The sequence below is a fragment of the Anoplopoma fimbria genome, chromosome 10 (assembly GCF_027596085.1).
Source record: "Anoplopoma fimbria isolate UVic2021 breed Golden Eagle Sablefish chromosome 10, Afim_UVic_2022, whole genome shotgun sequence".
Taxonomy (NCBI): domain Eukaryota; kingdom Metazoa; phylum Chordata; class Actinopteri; order Perciformes; family Anoplopomatidae; genus Anoplopoma; species Anoplopoma fimbria.
Genome location: NC_072458.1, coordinates 15787797 through 15805040, shown reverse-complemented (window position 1 = coordinate 15805040; position 17244 = coordinate 15787797). Strand labels below are relative to the sequence as shown.

Genomic DNA, 17244 nt, shown 5'->3' with positions numbered 1-17244 from the left:
GTGAGGGTCGGAACGTAGATGGACTGGTAAATCAAGAGCTTTGCCTTCCGACTCTTGAACAAACCATCTGTGCAAAGCCCTGCTTTCCCTCTTTCTAGGGTTTTTACCTTGGCAACCACCAAAGCTGCAGCCCTTTTTGCCAACCGGTAACTGTCTGCAGTTTCCAGAGACCCCTGGGCTGGCCAAAGCCGAAAGGCAATTCTCTTCAGATTGACGGCCTCCTTCATCGCTGGTGTCCACCAGCGGGTTCTTTGGTTGCCCCCACGACAGGCATCGATGACCACAGCTCCTAGCAGCCACTTCTATATTGGAGGCTTTAAACATAGTCCACTCGGATTTCATGTCCCCTGCCTAACCAGAATGCACAAGAAATTTTCCACAGTTATGGGCCTCAGCCAGGCGCTCCCAGTTCAACCTCACCACAAGTTTGAGTTTTCCAGGTCTGTCCGGCAGCCTCCCCAGCCATCTGATCCAACTCACCACCAGGTGCTGATCTGTTGACAGCTCTGCTCCTCTCTTACCTGAATTTCAAAGACATAGAGACGCAGACCTGATGATACAACCACAGAGTAAATCATAGTACTATGGCCTAGGGTGTTCTGGTTCCAAAGTTTCTCATTGTTACCCATATGAGCGTTGAAGTCCCCCTACACAACAATAGTGTCCCCAGTCGGTGTCCTTTTTAGAACGCCCCGCAGAGACACCAAGAAGGCCGGGTACTCCAAACTGCTGTTCGGGGCATAAGCACAAAAAACCAAAAGAGACATCCTCTCAGCGACTCGCAGTCGCATAGAGGCCACCACACGAGCCCCCAGGACTCGAGAGTACCCCTACACCCACCCTGAGCAACTCTCGAAAATAATAGTCCAGCCCCTCTCCAAGAATTTGGTTCCAGAACCAGTGCTATGCATGGAGGTGAGCCCAACTATTTCTAGTTGGGACAGCTCCAGCTCCGGTTCCACCAATGATGTGACATTTCAGGTCCCTAGAGCAAGTCTGATTTGCCAGGGGTAGGCACGTCTATTTTCCAGCCCTTGCGTGCCGCCCTGCTCACATTGCATCCAAATCCAAGCATTACCTGGTATGGAACCATGCAAATAGCTTCCTTTTTAATGAGTGGCTACTGACGTGTAACTCTCCATATCAATATGAGTTCAGATTCATACCACACAATGAGCCCTGCCTTTGCAGTCAATGTAAAAAATTTAAGTTACAATAGTAACTTAATAAGTAATCTATGTTTCCTGATTTTACTAATGTTTTGCCTTCCTTAACAAATACAACAGTGCAGTAGTTGTTTTGTCTTGATCGAGCCCTCAGAGAGTGAGTTGCTGACTGTTTATCTGATCCCTCCAGTCTCCTGTGCTTAAGACCCAGACAATCACCATCTCAGACATCACCAACTCCCTGAGAGGAAGTGTGACCTACAAGGACATCCCCTTAGTTCACACTGAGACCAAGACCATCACATACGAGTCAGCACAGGTGAGGAGAATTCTGGAAATTGTTAATCAAAATAAAGTACATAATAAGTAGTACAATAATTTCAGTTTCAAAAGGCCTAATTGTCTTAATTGTCTCACCTTGTATGCAGTGCAGTTATTTTTAAAGATGTGCTTATACGCATGTTAACATATTCACTGTGCACTGCCTAAGCCTGAAATTTTGGCCCTTGTCTGACCTCCGCAAATTTGTTGAAATCAGGCTCAACTCAGGCAATTCACTGGGATACTATACTTTTTCCATTTCTGTCTCCTTTAAGTTCTGAAATTTTGGCCCTTGTCTGACCTCCGCAAATTTGTTGAAATCAGGCTCAACTCAGGCCATTCACTGGGATACTATACTTTTTCCATTTCTGTCTCCTTTAAGTTGTTAGAAATGGTTATACAGTATATTATATCCAAGGAATACCAGGTGTCTGTGGCTCAGGAGGTTGAGTGGATTTCCCACTTATATCAGGGTTTGGTGATCCCCAGCTCCTCCTCATGTGTCAGAGTGTCCTTGGGAAAGACACTGAGCCCCTTAAATGGTTAGTCACTACCATGTGGTAGTGTGGTAGTGTGAATGTGAGAAAAACTTGTAAAGCACTCCGGATAAGTGCTTAATAAATGCAAAAATGTACATGCCTTTGGGGGTCCTGGGGGTTTAGGGCCCTAGGACCCTAGTGTGATTAGAATGTCTTTAAAAGTCTTACAATTAAATATATTACAAATCACACATACAAATAACAGATAGGATAGTTAAGTATGTATACATTTATTAATTTGAGTTTCTTGTGTAACACTTAAAAGGTGTCTCTCCCACAGCCAGTGGACGGCCTGGCAGAAAGGGACTCAGGAATGCTGCTGAGCGCCCAGACCATCACCTCAGAGACCATCAGCACCACCACCACCACCCAGATCACCAAGGTCTGTGCACTTAACTAACAGCCCATCAGTCAGTCAATCCAGAACAATCCAGTTGTAATCAATCCGTGCTTATCCCTACTCAGTTACTTCTCTCAGTGGAATTGACTCTCTGCAACACACTATTTAAGTAAATTCAAGTAAACTCAAGAAACTGTAAATGGCCTACCACTTTTTCTCCTCTCCATCAAAAACATGAACATGGATAGGATGCCAATATCATAATCTAGTTACCTGGCTAGCCCCCAATGTATTTTTCCTGTGGATTTCTTTCATTGATGTATAAACATTTTAAACATAATTTGGGGTTTGTGTCCATATTAGCCAAATGGGTATCTCCTACTGAAATTACAATTAGAAAAAAAACTCATGTAAACAACTCTTATATTTCACTCAGGTTTTTAAGGCAATAATACTCTTGAGATGTTTTTGTTTTTTCTGATGTTTTGTTGGTTTTATTTCATTCTTTCTGACCGCCAGATGACGGTGCTTTAGTACTGGATGGCTCTACCTCGCATGTGTGCGGGTCAAGTCGTTATACCAAAAAAGTCACCCTTGACCCTGCAATGATGCACAACAAGGGTCCCAGTATAAAACCATAACGTCACTACGTCATTACAAAATCTGTTCCGTCAATCTTCTAGCAATTAAAGAGGCTGATGGCAGGTCAATTTGGCTCGTCACTTGTAGCCTCCTGACCTGGGGGTTAGTGCTTTGTTATTTTTGTCCACAAACATCTGGACATCTGGTTTTTTTTGGATGGACACCAGTGAATTTTTCTTGAATTTCCCCCATGGGGATCAATAAAGGAATATAATAATAAAGGAATATAATAATGAGCTTGCCGTTTAAGTTTGTGCTGAACAGCTAGACAGTTGAGTAAACCATTGGCTTGCAGGGATCGCCTTGTTGACTAAAAGAAGATATATTTTGCCTCTTGCTGCGTTGTTATCTCTACACTCGGAAGGACGCAACATCGGCAGTGAGTACATTGTTAGGTCGTAGGTTACTTGGGTAACTCAGCCACAGTTGTTAAGTTAATCAAGCAGTGCACTGCTACTGTATGATAGCTTTTGTTTAGAGTGTTTGAAAGGCTCTCTGACATGGTCGTGGTAAATTTTAGCCTAGATTGTTTGTAGGACTGCAACACAGAGTTTCCGCAGAGGCTGACTCGCATTGTACATAGGACATTTCAATCAGGAAAGACCATTCAAATGAGGAAAAGATAATTGTTTATTATTAACAGATGATATGTGATGATAAAGTCTTGACAGAGTCTTTGGCGCTTGGACTCTACGGGGAGATTTGTTATCAAGGGGTGTCTGCCCTGAGCAGCATCATAAGCTGCTAAGAGATGAGGCATAACAATGAGCTTGACAGAAATTTGAGGTCAGAAGTATCAACAATTTACCACGAATGAGTAGGAACAGGAGCAAGCGTTACAATGACTAGGTCAACACTGACCAGAGCATCTACGAGAAGCTAAGCCAGCAATAACTGAAGCAATGCCCTGCTAGCAATGTATAGGCTTTAGCCAGCAATGGATAATGGTCTGCCGTGACTGAATAGCAACAGTTTGAGCTTAGACAACGTGGCTAGCATACTGGAATAACGGCATGAAATTATATATATATAGATTTGGCTCGGCAGGAAGTCTCTGTTACATGCCACTTTTAATGAATCATACGTCACTCATAAGACATTGAAGGGATTGAACCTAAAAGGTCAACTGAGACCTGAGAATTAGCAGTGCGATGGATCTGACACAACTTTGATATACGATGTACATGACGCAGCTTATTAGAATACGATGATTTTGAGCAAATACAGAAGCAGTGAAAATGTAGCAGATAACCTATGACAACATTAGTAAACAGGAACAAAAGCGCTGCAATGACTAGGTCAGCACCGACCAAAGTATCTACGAGATCTACTTTTTTGAGCTCGCCTAGCAATAAAATGAGGACAGCAATGCACGTTTGCAATCTATAGGCTCTAGCCAGCAATGGCTAATGGTCAGTAGTGATCTGGATAGAAACAGTTTGAGTTTAGACAACATGGCTAGTGTACTGGAATAACAGGCATGACATTTTATAGATTTGGCTCAGCAGTGAGTCTCCATTACCTGCCCCTTTTAATGATTCATACATCACTTGTAGGGCACGGAATGGATTTCAACAAAAGAGGTCAGCAGTGACCTGAGAATTAGCAATGCAAAGGACGTGGTATGTCACTCATGATTGTGAGAAATTACAGAAGCATTGAAAATAAGCTGATAGCCTATAGAAGCCTACAGGAATATGATTCCCTTGTAAAAATAGAATGGATAGGACGCTACTTACCAAATAATACGATATAAAACCACTTACCTGATACGACTGATATGACACCAAATATCAGAAGACAATTAATATGGGCAATAGGTAGAATATGATGGAAATGGAACAATTGCAGAATACACATACGTAGTTATTAGCAGAATACGATGGATACAACTAATTGATAAATAGGTGAATACATAGTAATAGAAACCTGAATGAAGAATTAGCTAAATACATGAATATTAGTAATTAGCTGAATATCTTTGACTGGAAATAACAGATAAAGGAAACAGTGAGCAGCAAAATAGCCGTAGAGCCAACAAGTTATATGCATGTATCGAGAATGTGGGCAGGCATGATTACGGAAGAATTTAGATGCTTAACAATACGAAAATTGGCAAATTATGATAGAAGGCAACAAAAGGAAAGGAGTGGCATTAACAAAAGCTCCAATACCAGTTAAACATGATTTACAAGGGATTAAGGGCGAACTTAAAGAAGTTTGGGCAGAGCCTGAACAATCAGTTTATCGATACTTATTGTATAGAGCAGGTCAGGACAAACCTTTATATGGACCCAACATGAGATTCCCCCACAATACCGCTTCTGCAATAAATGCAATTCCACTTAAGAGATCACTCAAAGCTGATGCTGCTGCTGCAACATATGTGATTTCCTCAACCACATCACCCAATGGTGCTGCTGCAATGAATGCCATACCACATGAGAGAATAAAGTTTCCAGCATGTGAGGTCAGGAGGACTATGGTTTGATGACTGAGGCCCTGTCTACACTACACCGTTTTCATTTTAAACCATCTCCGTCCTCCGTCCCATCTCCTCGTTTTCGAAATGATTTGAGACTAGCTCCCCTGTAAACGAATATCACATGACTATTCACATCGATGAGCATGTGGAAGCCGGTGTAAACAAACACATTACAAAGTACATTGGTTGCTTGGTTACAGATAATACGATTACATTATCAATGTTATTGATTTACTATTATCAAATAGCGACATCGTTTCCAAACTGCTTTGTTTTCCGCCATCCACACTATCAGGGAAACGCAGGGTTTTCAAACGTATCCGTCCTCGGGAGCGTTTTCAAACGTATCCGTCCTCGGGAGCATTTTCAAACTCCTCCGTTTTCGGTGCCTTAAAACTCTGGTATAGTGTGGACGCTTGGTGCAAACGAAGCAAAAGATACGCGTTTTCAAACGAAAACGTGGTAGTGTAGACATGCCCTGGGATTAAGATAGGTCAAATGCAATATATGTTTAGAACCTTTATTTAACTAGAAAGACACAGGCTAAGATTAAAACAATTTCATAAGGTGAAACCTAGACAAGACAGGGTCAGATAACAGCATCCAACACATGACAGGACAACAGTATGAGGACACATTAGACCATGATACAGTGTATGAGGTTGCGTTAGACCATGATGCCTTGACAGTGACCCACTTACCAGAGTACCACGGATAGGAGGAATTGGAAGATAGCTATGAATAGTAGTATCTAGAAGAGCGCAATGAATAACAAATTAATGAATAAGTAGAATAAATCAACAAGAGGCCATTTTGCGATTGAATTGCGCAGCTAAGATGCTAAATTAAGCCGTGGTGAAAAGTGGGCTGGGCTAATGACCCTTCAAGTGATGACCCACAAGGTAAAAACAATACCAGCCAATACCAGCCAAAAAAGCTTTCAATGATCTGAATGATTGTGGCCAGAAAGACGTGAATATAATGTCGAGGAGGTTTCTGGGAGGAGGTTTCTGAGGTGAGCGGAGACGGTGAGCAGCATAGTAACTGTTTAGCAAAATCTCCACCACCAATTATATGCATATGTATATGAAATCCTAGCAAGGCACATTTACGGAGCGAGCACGTTCACTGCTACGTGAGGTTGCGACAATGACTTGTGTGGCAGCTAACTGCCTGAATCAAGAATAGGAATGCTCACATTGAGGAATGATGACAATTGATTTAACCATGAAAGTGTTCCGTTGCCGGCCCCAGACAAGAGAGCTTCCGCAGTCAGGCCAGAGTCTAAGAACCACTGACCGTGAAATCCTTCAGAAGCCCACAGATGGACATATCGTCACGACTTCCGAGTCAAAGAAATACACCGGCACACCATGAAATAAAGTTGCCGTTTTGCCAACTGAGCATGCTTGAATGAGGCCAGCGTGATCCTGTTTATGGACTTTATGAGCTGCGCTGATGTGGATAACTTCTGAACATGTCAAAATGAGCTTGCCCTTGCATTAAGGTGTAAATGAACCATACAACGTGATACCTAATACAACAAGTTATCCTTTTTTTTTTTACGATGACAATTTCTGCAAGTTTCACATAAATGAGCCTGTAGAGGGTTCTTAATGGTACAGGACGTGTGATGTGGGTTGTGAGGGCATGAAGTTTAAGTATGAGAATTCAGCACGGCAAATGTAAATACTAATACCCTTAGGGTCCCTGACTGCGTGTGTCTCTGAATCCCTGCTTCAAACGAGCCTTACAGACACCCATTGTAGTACAGGTAGATTCATTGAGGCCCGCCTCTATTACAGGACTTACGGTAATAGTTCTCCCATTGAACAGGGGAACGCCAAGTGAATGAAGACAATGTTATGGCTATTACTGACGAAGCAGCCTGACCATATTTATCCGATTGAGAAGACGGTTCGGGTGCGACACGCTGTTTAGTGTCTTTACATTAATTGATGCACGCTTGGAGTGGAATGAATGCGGAGGCATGAGGCCGCTGCCACGAGGAGATGTATGAGAAATAAACTACAAGACTAAGGGTACATCCCAAGTCTCTTATTTGTCGTTTCCTCGCTCCTCGATCCTCGCTTGAACCAGAAGTCGTTCGGTGCCGCCATATTGACGGCCGTCCCAAAGCTCTTATTTCAGCACCGAGGAGTGAGGATCGAGGAGGGAGGAAGGATAACCGAGGAGCCATGAGCGAGGATGCACGAGAGCTTCCTTTCAGGAAGTGTTGTGAGGGCCGACACGCCCCCTCATCGTTCATCTGTTATCTGATTGGACGCTGCAGCCGATCGTACTGATCTGATATAACTCATCATCACTGGAGTTTAATACCAGAGTGATGACAGATCACAGATCGAACAGATTGAATGCATTAAAGTTAAAGAGAGTTAAAGAGTTGGAGAGTTTGTCTGTCTGTCAGTAGAAACACTTTTACATAATTTATCTTAATTTCCATTCATTCATATGAGGCTGATAATTCCTGAGTGTCAGGTTGATGAGTTATGTAATTCCAATTTATCCCGAAACATTGAGCCTAATAAATTAATTCCAGTGTTTAGGAGAAAACATAATCATATTCTGGATTATTTAATAATGACATCACAATCCGAATTTCAAAACATACAGACGTTAATAATTAATTAATAAGACAAACGCATTTCGCCGGTAGAAATCGGTGCGCTGCGCTTATGAGCAGGACACAGAACACAGTAAAAAATACACAGAACATAGAATAAATACACAGAACACAGTATAAATACACAATGCAGTTTGTTAGACAGGTAACAGGCTGCAGAGATAAATACATTTCTACTCTGGCAGTGATGATAACTTTGTGTCATTATTAATATTCGTACAGTGATGATTACTTTGTGTCATTATTAATATTCGTACAGTGATGATTACTTTGTGTCATTATTAATATTCGTACAATGATGATTACTTTGTGTCATTATTAATATTAATACAGTGATTATGTGTGCAGACACATACGAGAGTATTGTCTTCCTGACTGAACTTACGCTAGAGCTTCATTTGTGTATTGTTGTTGAGTTTGAACGTAGTTTTTTAGTAACAGCATTGAATTGGCTTTGTACAAATTTTGTGTGTATTTTTTGGGACTAACCCCCTTAATGTTGAGCTGTAACTCCTGTATGGCGCCATCTACATGGAGGATGGCCATGATCAGTGCCCTGCCTGTCTGGGGATATCCAACTTGAACCTTAAATTTAACAAAGATTTAAGAACTTTTATTTTGTAAGAACCAAAAACTAAAACTGCATGAGCTATAGACAGGCATACTATCCTTTAACATCATACACAGTGTTGTTGTTGGATGCCAATAAAAACCCAGCGACATATTTTAGCCTTTAAATAAAAAATGAATCAAAGATACCGTGTGAGGTAAAGGAACAGATGCATGTTGGTGCGCTAAAACAACTGTAAGGTAGTTATTGTAGTTTATCTAATATTACAACACAATTTGCAAAAATGAATCGCAATTCAACTCCTCAGATTCACAACTCACACATACATGATACATTTTTTACATTCAGTGTGATTTACATTCCGATGCCAATCATGAATGAACCATACCATAAATCCACTTTGAAATTGTAGTTGAAAAAAAAACACCTCATTATCAGAACTGTAGTTAACTCACATTTAGAGCACCATTATCCATTTCAACAATGTCAGGTCTGGAGGATTTAATAACCAATAAGCCTTAAGGCTGTAGAAGTTAGTAAAAGGCCACAATAAACTGAATTCCCTACCTGACCCCTTGTCCGCAGTGGAAATACCGTTCCATGCAGCATTGACTGACTGGACTGGGTGGTTGGGCTAACCTGCTCCGACAGTCTATTCATCTTATCAACCGTTTTAAGAGCTCTGAATAATTTTTAGTTCATTTAGATTAACAAAGATATGTAGATAGAAGCTCATCCAGAATACTGACATTCATTGTCCATCTTAAAGAACAACTAAAACACAGAGTATTGGCTTAAGGGTCTCTTATACCCTAACACACGTCACAGATATTGTCGGTTTATTTTACATAACGATTTTAGTATTACAATCACAGCACAAACCTTATCTGTCTTTTCTAAGGACTTGAAATAAAACCATCACCATATAATTTAATCTGGTGAATCAGTGCTCGGCGGGACGGAAAAGCATGTCTGCACCATTTATCATAGCCAGAAGCTGTAAAAACCATCATTAACGTTAAACATCATTATTTGATCTTTCTGACGGTCCTCTAACACATTATGTGGGTTAAACGCTTTAAGAAACAAAGCTTAAAATTTTGATATTTCATCAAAAACATTTTATTCAACATCAAATTTTACCCAAAATGAACCATTTAATTTGACTAGATCCTGTAAAAAACATTATCTGGGCTACTCAGTGTAGCTAGGAAAGCACGCATGTGAATCGTGATTGAAATCACGTGGAGCCTCCTTTTTTAAAAAAAAAACATTGGTTACAACTTGGATTCATGTTGGATGTATAGATTCCATTGTTTGCAAATGTTTTGTTAAATAAATGATTGCATTGTAACTGTGTTAAACTGCACAAAATACCTTATTGAGTTCTCTCTACTTCATGCCAGGAATGTGATGTTTATATTATATATGAAAATGTGGCAGGAGCAAAATACGCCCTGAAACAATTTAGGGTTCAAAGACTGATATCCTGGTGATAGTCGTATGCTGTGACAAAATTCTGGGCATGAAGCATTCATTTTACTCATTAAGAGGCTGTCCAGTTAGCTAACTAGCTTGCTAAGTCCTTGCTGATTTCACGCTCCAGTTACAGAATAAAAAGCACCACATGAACTTCTTGGCTTGGTCTACATGGGTTTAGTTACTCTCTCACAAAAATGTCTCTGGCTATCTTCCTCCCCAACTCCCTCTTCCTTTTTGGCATCTGCCCTCTGTCTGGCCTGTACTACATAAGGTAATATATATGTGCATGTAAAGGTGCATCTATGGTTAAAGGCCACATTAAAAGGCCCTCATGGTTTTGGATATATGCACAAAACATAACTACATTGGAGAATGTCCAAGGCATCATTTACAACAGCCTGCTGATGTTGCCAGTTGAATCCAGTAACCAACAGAGAAATACTGTGTATCATGATTCAGCATGACATTCTATCAGTTGTTTTTCCTCTCAATTTCTTCAATAGGACATTTCTTTACTTATAAAATTGATCTTTCATAAATCCATGTTCCTTTGCACTGTCGTGTCTGGCTTTCATGCCAATGTGGATTCTGTTGTCATCCAAAATATAGAGACACAGTAAAGATGGATTTTGGTTTCATAGGTTTTTCCTAGCTGATATTTTAGCTTGTGACATGTCTCCCTTGTAGACGGTTAAAGGAGGGGTCTCTGAGACTCGCATTGAGAAGAGAATCGTCATCACTGGAGACACTGAAATTGATCACGACAAGGTGAGGAACGTAACTGATTGATGAAGATAAAAAAAATTCATGATGCACTGTTCAAACTAAATGTGATAATGTGTTTTTCCTCAAAGCTCTGCCTGAAGCAGGTGGTTTATTTGTGTGTTGGCTCATATATTGCCAAAGGTTTCTGCTTGAAATGTTGAAATGTACCTGATATGTGAAGCTGGAATTACATTGTAGGCTTAATTTTTCTCCACCATCAACAAACTCCTCAAGCCCATGGACACCATCTCCACCTCCTTCATCACCAGCAAATGCAACTAATTTCTATCCTTCTTCAATGACAAAATCATCGCAATACACAACCAGCTGGCTGCCCCCTCCCCCTCCACTACCACACACCTTCACCTGCTAACCCCTGCTCCCTTTCCCTCCCTACCCTCCACTACATGACTTATTCCGCACAGCTTCTCCAGCTTTCTTTTTTTACTGAAATGTTCTGTTTGTTTGTTTTGTTTGCTCCTTTGTGTTCTTTTTTTTTGTTTTGTTTGTCTTTGCCCTATGTAAAGCGTCTTTGAGTACCTAGAAAAGCGCTATATAAAATTAAAGTATTATTATTATTATTAATTTGCCTCATAGAGCAATTGTGTTTATATATCAAGTAAATCTGTTCTGCATGCAAATCATTTAAATTAAACTCATTAATCATTTTCTACTTAACGAGCCTGGATTGTTGTCCTTCCTCAACAGGCTTTGGCTCAGGCCATTAAAGAGGCAAAAGAGCAGCACCCAGACATGTCTGTTACCAAAGTGGTTGTACACCAGGAGACAGAGATCAGCCCAGAGTAAGACACACTGATGTTTTGGAAGGTGAGTGTCCACCCTGATCCCACCTTTACCCACCTTTATTTAATTCTCGTGTCTGACTGAAACACTTGACACAAACAGTTGCTGTTCCTGCATATAATGTAATGATCATATTTGCGCACCAGATAAAGGCCAAAACAAGACAAGGCCAAAAATCTAGAAAGAGGAGAAAAGAGCCTTTCATAAATTTGGAGGCAAAAACAGCTAAACTAATGCTAGCATGATCATGTGCTCCCTATCCTACCCACTCCACCATGTGCTTGAAAGCCAATAATAATATTCTGAAATAAAACATAGTAGTGTGAAAATTTAGAATTTATTCATTAATCCATGTAAGTAAAAAATGACGCCTAGCCAGCTGAACTTTAAACAACGTACTGTTGCAGGGTTGAACAAGGCCAGAACATGATTAGCTGGTGACTGCTTACATCTGTTGCAGGAGTTACAATAACTGGGATAGATTCTAGTGTTATAGTGAACCCTGTAATGAATCGTGCATTGTAAATCTGGCACACAAGGAAGAGAAATTAACCAATTGTATAATATGTGCCAATATGGTTATCTGGTAGCATTGTCCTATTCTCCATTGCTATTTAAAATGAGTAGTAGTGATAGGGTTCATAAAGATAGTCTTTTTTGATCTGGGTTTAAAAAGAGTTAAAAGTTAATAACTGAACTACTTATACTTTTAAGAGAAATTGGTTCATCATACCTGGAAAATCAGAAAACACCATTGTAGTAAAAATGATTCGCAGCTGTATTGTCCTGGTTATGCAATATCCAGGAGGCTGGATCTGATAAAGAATGAACAAACAAATGTCTTGCTAAACATCAGTGCTAAACTGGTACCAAAGGCAATGGAGTAATGATTAATGAGTGGAGGAGACCTGTAAAGATACCAGCTCCCAGGTGGAATCAGGATTACTAAATTATAATTTATTTTCTGAGTTTAGTGATCTCGCCTGCGAGCTGTATTGTGGAGGTTCAGTACCAGACACAGTCCAGGATCTGACTGCGTAAGCAACTGGTCTTAGTGAATCAAACGCTGAATATCCATGGGTGATAGTAAATGGTAATTGGACGTGTACTTGTATAGCACTTTACTATTCTTCCAATCACTTTAACACTAGATGTCATCATTCACCCATTCACACCCATTCATACACTGATATCAGGGGCTACAATGCAAGGTGCCACCTGCTCATCAGGACTGTCTAAGCATTCACACCCATTTACACACCACAGGCATAGCCTACGGGCAATTTGGGGTCATGGGTCTTACCCAAGGATACATTGACTTGGACCAGTGGAGCCGGCGTATCGAACCGACGAATCGTTACCGCTTGCAAAGTCATTGAAAACTGTAGCCCACCCCCATGTTCTTAGCTGCACGAGGTTCACTAATGTTGCCCATGTGGTTTTATTTTGAAGTTGTTTATGTGCTTTTAAAGGGTCCAGGCTAGAAATCTGGTGCTGTTTAACCGGTTGACAGGCTGGTATGTAAACACACCTCCCAGGCTAGGGAGGGGAGGAAGCCCTCAGTTTCTTTTGGCAGACCAAGAAGGCATGGTGATGAGCAAATCTGCCGAAGTTAAATTTAGAACAGTAATAGAAATATAAGTCTGTGTAATCCTGCGGGACACACAGGAGAAAGAACAAGATCAAAGTCAACTGATTGGTTCGGAGTGTTAAACCTGCTAAATGGAATGGGTGGATCAAAGTGAAAACAACACGTCACAGCTACTGCCACCCAAAACTGTAGATGCCAGCCTCTATGATCTCTGCCTGTCATCACATGTGATGGGTTGCATGTCCACTGGAGCTAAGATGGCTCATTTAATGATCAGAAGTTTTCCCAGCATACATTTCCATCAACCAGCAGGGATGACGAGGAGGACGTGAGCCAAACCTAAAACTGTTATCATAAGTTATCCTACACCTGCTAGTGTGTTTTGATATTATTTAGGTAATAAATAAACCATTTAACTTCAAATATTTGAATTAAATTCAAGTTCAACTTGTCAATTTTAATGTTAGAGAAGCCTTTTGTTAGCCTTTTATCACAACACATTCTCACTCCTAACTTGTCTAATACCGACAGTTGGTCAGTGCCCTTTGGCTTCAAAGATCGACACATTAGGTACCCCTCCAGCATTAGCTTTCTTTTTCCTGTTACATGCATAGTGTCATTCAAAATAAGGGCAACAAAACCACTTAGTTATGTTTAGGAAAAGAGAGTGGTTGACTTTACCTTCACTTATTAGCGACTCACGTCGCTACTGATTGAATAACGACTCGCGTCACTAGCAAGTGACAAACAAGTCACATGAATAGCAACTCAGGTGACGTGAAAGTCATTGGTATTTGAGTTGTTGGGAGTGAAAACCTGTTGGTTAGCAAACCCTGTGACGTTACTTGTTAACAGTTGAGGTCAATGAGTCAAAGTTACTGTAGAGTTAGCAAAGGCTGTTTAAATGTATTTAAACAGCCTTTGTACTTGAACACAATTTGCATAGAGGATGTTATTAGCTACTTTATTATCTACACCAAGAGCATTACCGTTTGATTATCCAGAAAACTGTATCTTGGTGAGAAACTTTGAGGATGGAATTAAAGTAGTCTTAGAAGTCCAAATTTACAATTGAAAAAAAAAAGAATTATGAAACCAACTTCTCTACTTAAGGAACTTTAAAGCGGAAGTGTTAGCAAAGGACTCACTACTGTATGTGATGAGTACTGTGAGACAGCATTGAGGGCTTAAATGCTCCATGTCCCTCTCTGTTATACTGGCATATTAAATCAACCTCAATGTGTTTACATCAGAGTGAGGCCTGAGAACGATAAACACTACATCCTATGTGTTCATTACAATGTTCTATATACACAAACATTTCCTCTCAACCTAGACTGAGGCTACGTCTACATTAACCCGTTTTCACTCGTTTTCAAATGAAAACGGGGTTTTAAGATCTCCGTCCACACATCGTTTCAGCATCGTTTTCGAAATTATGTGCGTCCAGACTTGCTCCCCTGAAAACGAACATCACGTGACTATTCACGTACACTGAGCATGCGCATGCCGGTGTAAACAGGAAGTACATTGGTTGCTTGGTTACAGATAATAGGATTACACTACTCTTGATACTCGTCGTGCTTGATACTCAAGAACTTCCTCCATGAACTCAAACAGACACATTTTGTGGAAGTTTTTAGAAGTTTTCTTTTTCAAGCTTAGTTACAACACTGCAGGTCTAACTCTATCACTCCCACACAGACAGCACATTTACTTTAAATGAACAGTTATTAAACGAAGTTTACTAGATTATGGGTCCATACATTTGGTCAACACAAGTACGTCATTAGTCCGTTCTGTAGGGCTGATAAGGCCGCTGGACTTGCTGCTCGCTAATCGCTCCAATAACAGCTGATTCCAGCTGAAGACAAAGACCGCTAACCCCCTCTGGGTTGCGGTCTTTGTCTTCAGCTGGGTCACCTGTGCTCCCCTGGGTCCTAAGTCCCTACAGTTTGAACATCTATGTACAAACATTTGTAACAAATACCACATTATCCATGTTGAATTAACCTGGATCAAGGCTGTTGTTGTTGTTCTCTTCCGGAAAAGGATCACGTGGTAAGGGGGTGACAAATCAGGGAATGACACGTCATAACTGCTAAGAACCAATCAAGTAGCGAACGCCGGTGCCTACGTCATCGTTTTCGGACTTCTTCGTTTTCAGTCATCCACACTATCATGAAAACGCGCCGTTTTCAAACTTATCCGTCCTCAGTGCAAACGGAGAAAAAGATATGCAGATTCTTTGAAAACGGGTTAGTGTGGACGTGGCCTGAAATGTGACTCCCCTGGATACTAATTAAATGTCTTGTTGCTTCAGTAGAAGCTGTGACAATAAAACATTTCACTGCTTCCCTCTTGGTATTCATAAACTGGAGTAGACTCATACAGCTTTATAGGAAGAGAGATGTAGCTATTTTACCATTAACAGAGTGGCTTTGCCCTTTGTTAACTGTTCAGCTATAGACTGTGGGGGGTGTTAATGTTTCATATATTTTCAAGACAATCAAAGATCAAACAAAAAGCACCTTTTTTATTCGGCCACCATTATCATCATTTTCAGTACTATCATTAATTAAATTAAATTTATTTTATATGGCCCAAAATCACAATTTACCAATTTGCCTTTACAATCTGTACACATGCGACATCCTCTGTCCCAGAACCCTCACATCGGCACAGGAAAAACTCCCTATATAAAACCTTTAACAGGGAGAAAAAAGGAAAAAACCTATGGGAGAGCGACAGAGGAGGGATCCTTCTCCCAGGATGGACAGAATGTAATAGATGGCATGTGTACAGAATGAACAACATAACAGAGTTACAACACATTCAATGTATATGACATAAATTATTCATATAATAAGAGTAGTAAGCAGAGAAAAAATTAAGACTACTTATAAAAGCAGCAATGACTATAATTGAATTATAATAATGATATAGGGAATAGTAAAAGTAAATGTAATCTTTATATGTAACTTTTAATTATGACTGTACTAGCCCAACAATCAACAATTATTTTTATTTATTTTTTTCCCCTTATTATTATCCTGTACGTTATTGTCCTTTTTCTTTCTGTGCTCACATATGTGATTTTGCTGGTATTTTCATGTGTTAGGATCTGAAATCCTGAGGTTTGGCTGTTAAAATCCACTAAAAATATCTAATTTTTCTTTCTCTGGTCGTCTGTCAATCTTTCTTTTTCTCAACCACACCTTAATCCCTCAGCTGCCCCTACTCTCCCCGCTTACTTGTGTTTCCATCGCACCATTTTACCGCAGCTCCCCCAGCCACCAAACCCAACTGCACTGTGTACGACATGGACCACCAGGCATCATCAGAGGGAACAAGCTTCAATGTCGAACTTTGAACTTTAACCTCCATGAGTATGGAGTTTGGCCTGAAGGAGACTGAGATGCCAAAAAATCCTCCAAGTATTCCCCACAATCCCCTCTGCTCCACTAAAGATCAACCATGCTGGACTGATGAATAACTTTTTTGAAGAGATTAAAAGAAAATAAAGTACAGCATTTGTGTATTTATTCCTCTCCAATTTGTCTGGAGAGGTGAAGAAAATTTTCAAGGGCATTTGGTCTTTTAATCTTGAGATTACTGCTACTTTATTTTTCTACAGTGTTTCTTAACATCACAATTGGTTCAATAACTTGGAGGTCAAGTGTTTTTCTAAGCAGCGTGCTCCTTGTGTTTTGTGGGATTGTGGGATTGTGGGTGATTTTTCTCGGCACTGTACTCATCGGGACTCAAGGGTCTTTCTCAAATTTACCATAATTTTGGTGTCATTTCTTGTACAGTAAATATTTTATTTTCCCTCTCAATGCAAAAAAAGATATTTTTTCAATTTCTGTAAAAAAAATAATTAATTTTATCAAA

General features: G+C 40.3%; 1 protein-coding gene across 1 annotated transcript in view; it reads left to right on the top strand.

Annotated features, from left to right (window-relative positions):
• Window positions 1-16702, top strand: part of epb41a (erythrocyte membrane protein band 4.1a) — a 74194-nt gene extending 57492 nt beyond the window's left edge. Inside the window, exons 17-21 of the mRNA XM_054606675.1 lie at window positions 1357-1485; window positions 2307-2408; window positions 10878-10958; window positions 11664-11783; window positions 16635-16702. Of these exons, the coding sequence (XP_054462650.1) occupies window positions 1357-1485; window positions 2307-2408; window positions 10878-10958; window positions 11664-11762 (411 nt within the window). The 3' untranslated portion in view covers window positions 11763-11783; window positions 16635-16702. The remainder of the gene's footprint in view (window positions 1-1356; window positions 1486-2306; window positions 2409-10877; window positions 10959-11663; window positions 11784-16634) is intronic.
• Window positions 16703-17244: the final 542 nt, after the last annotated feature.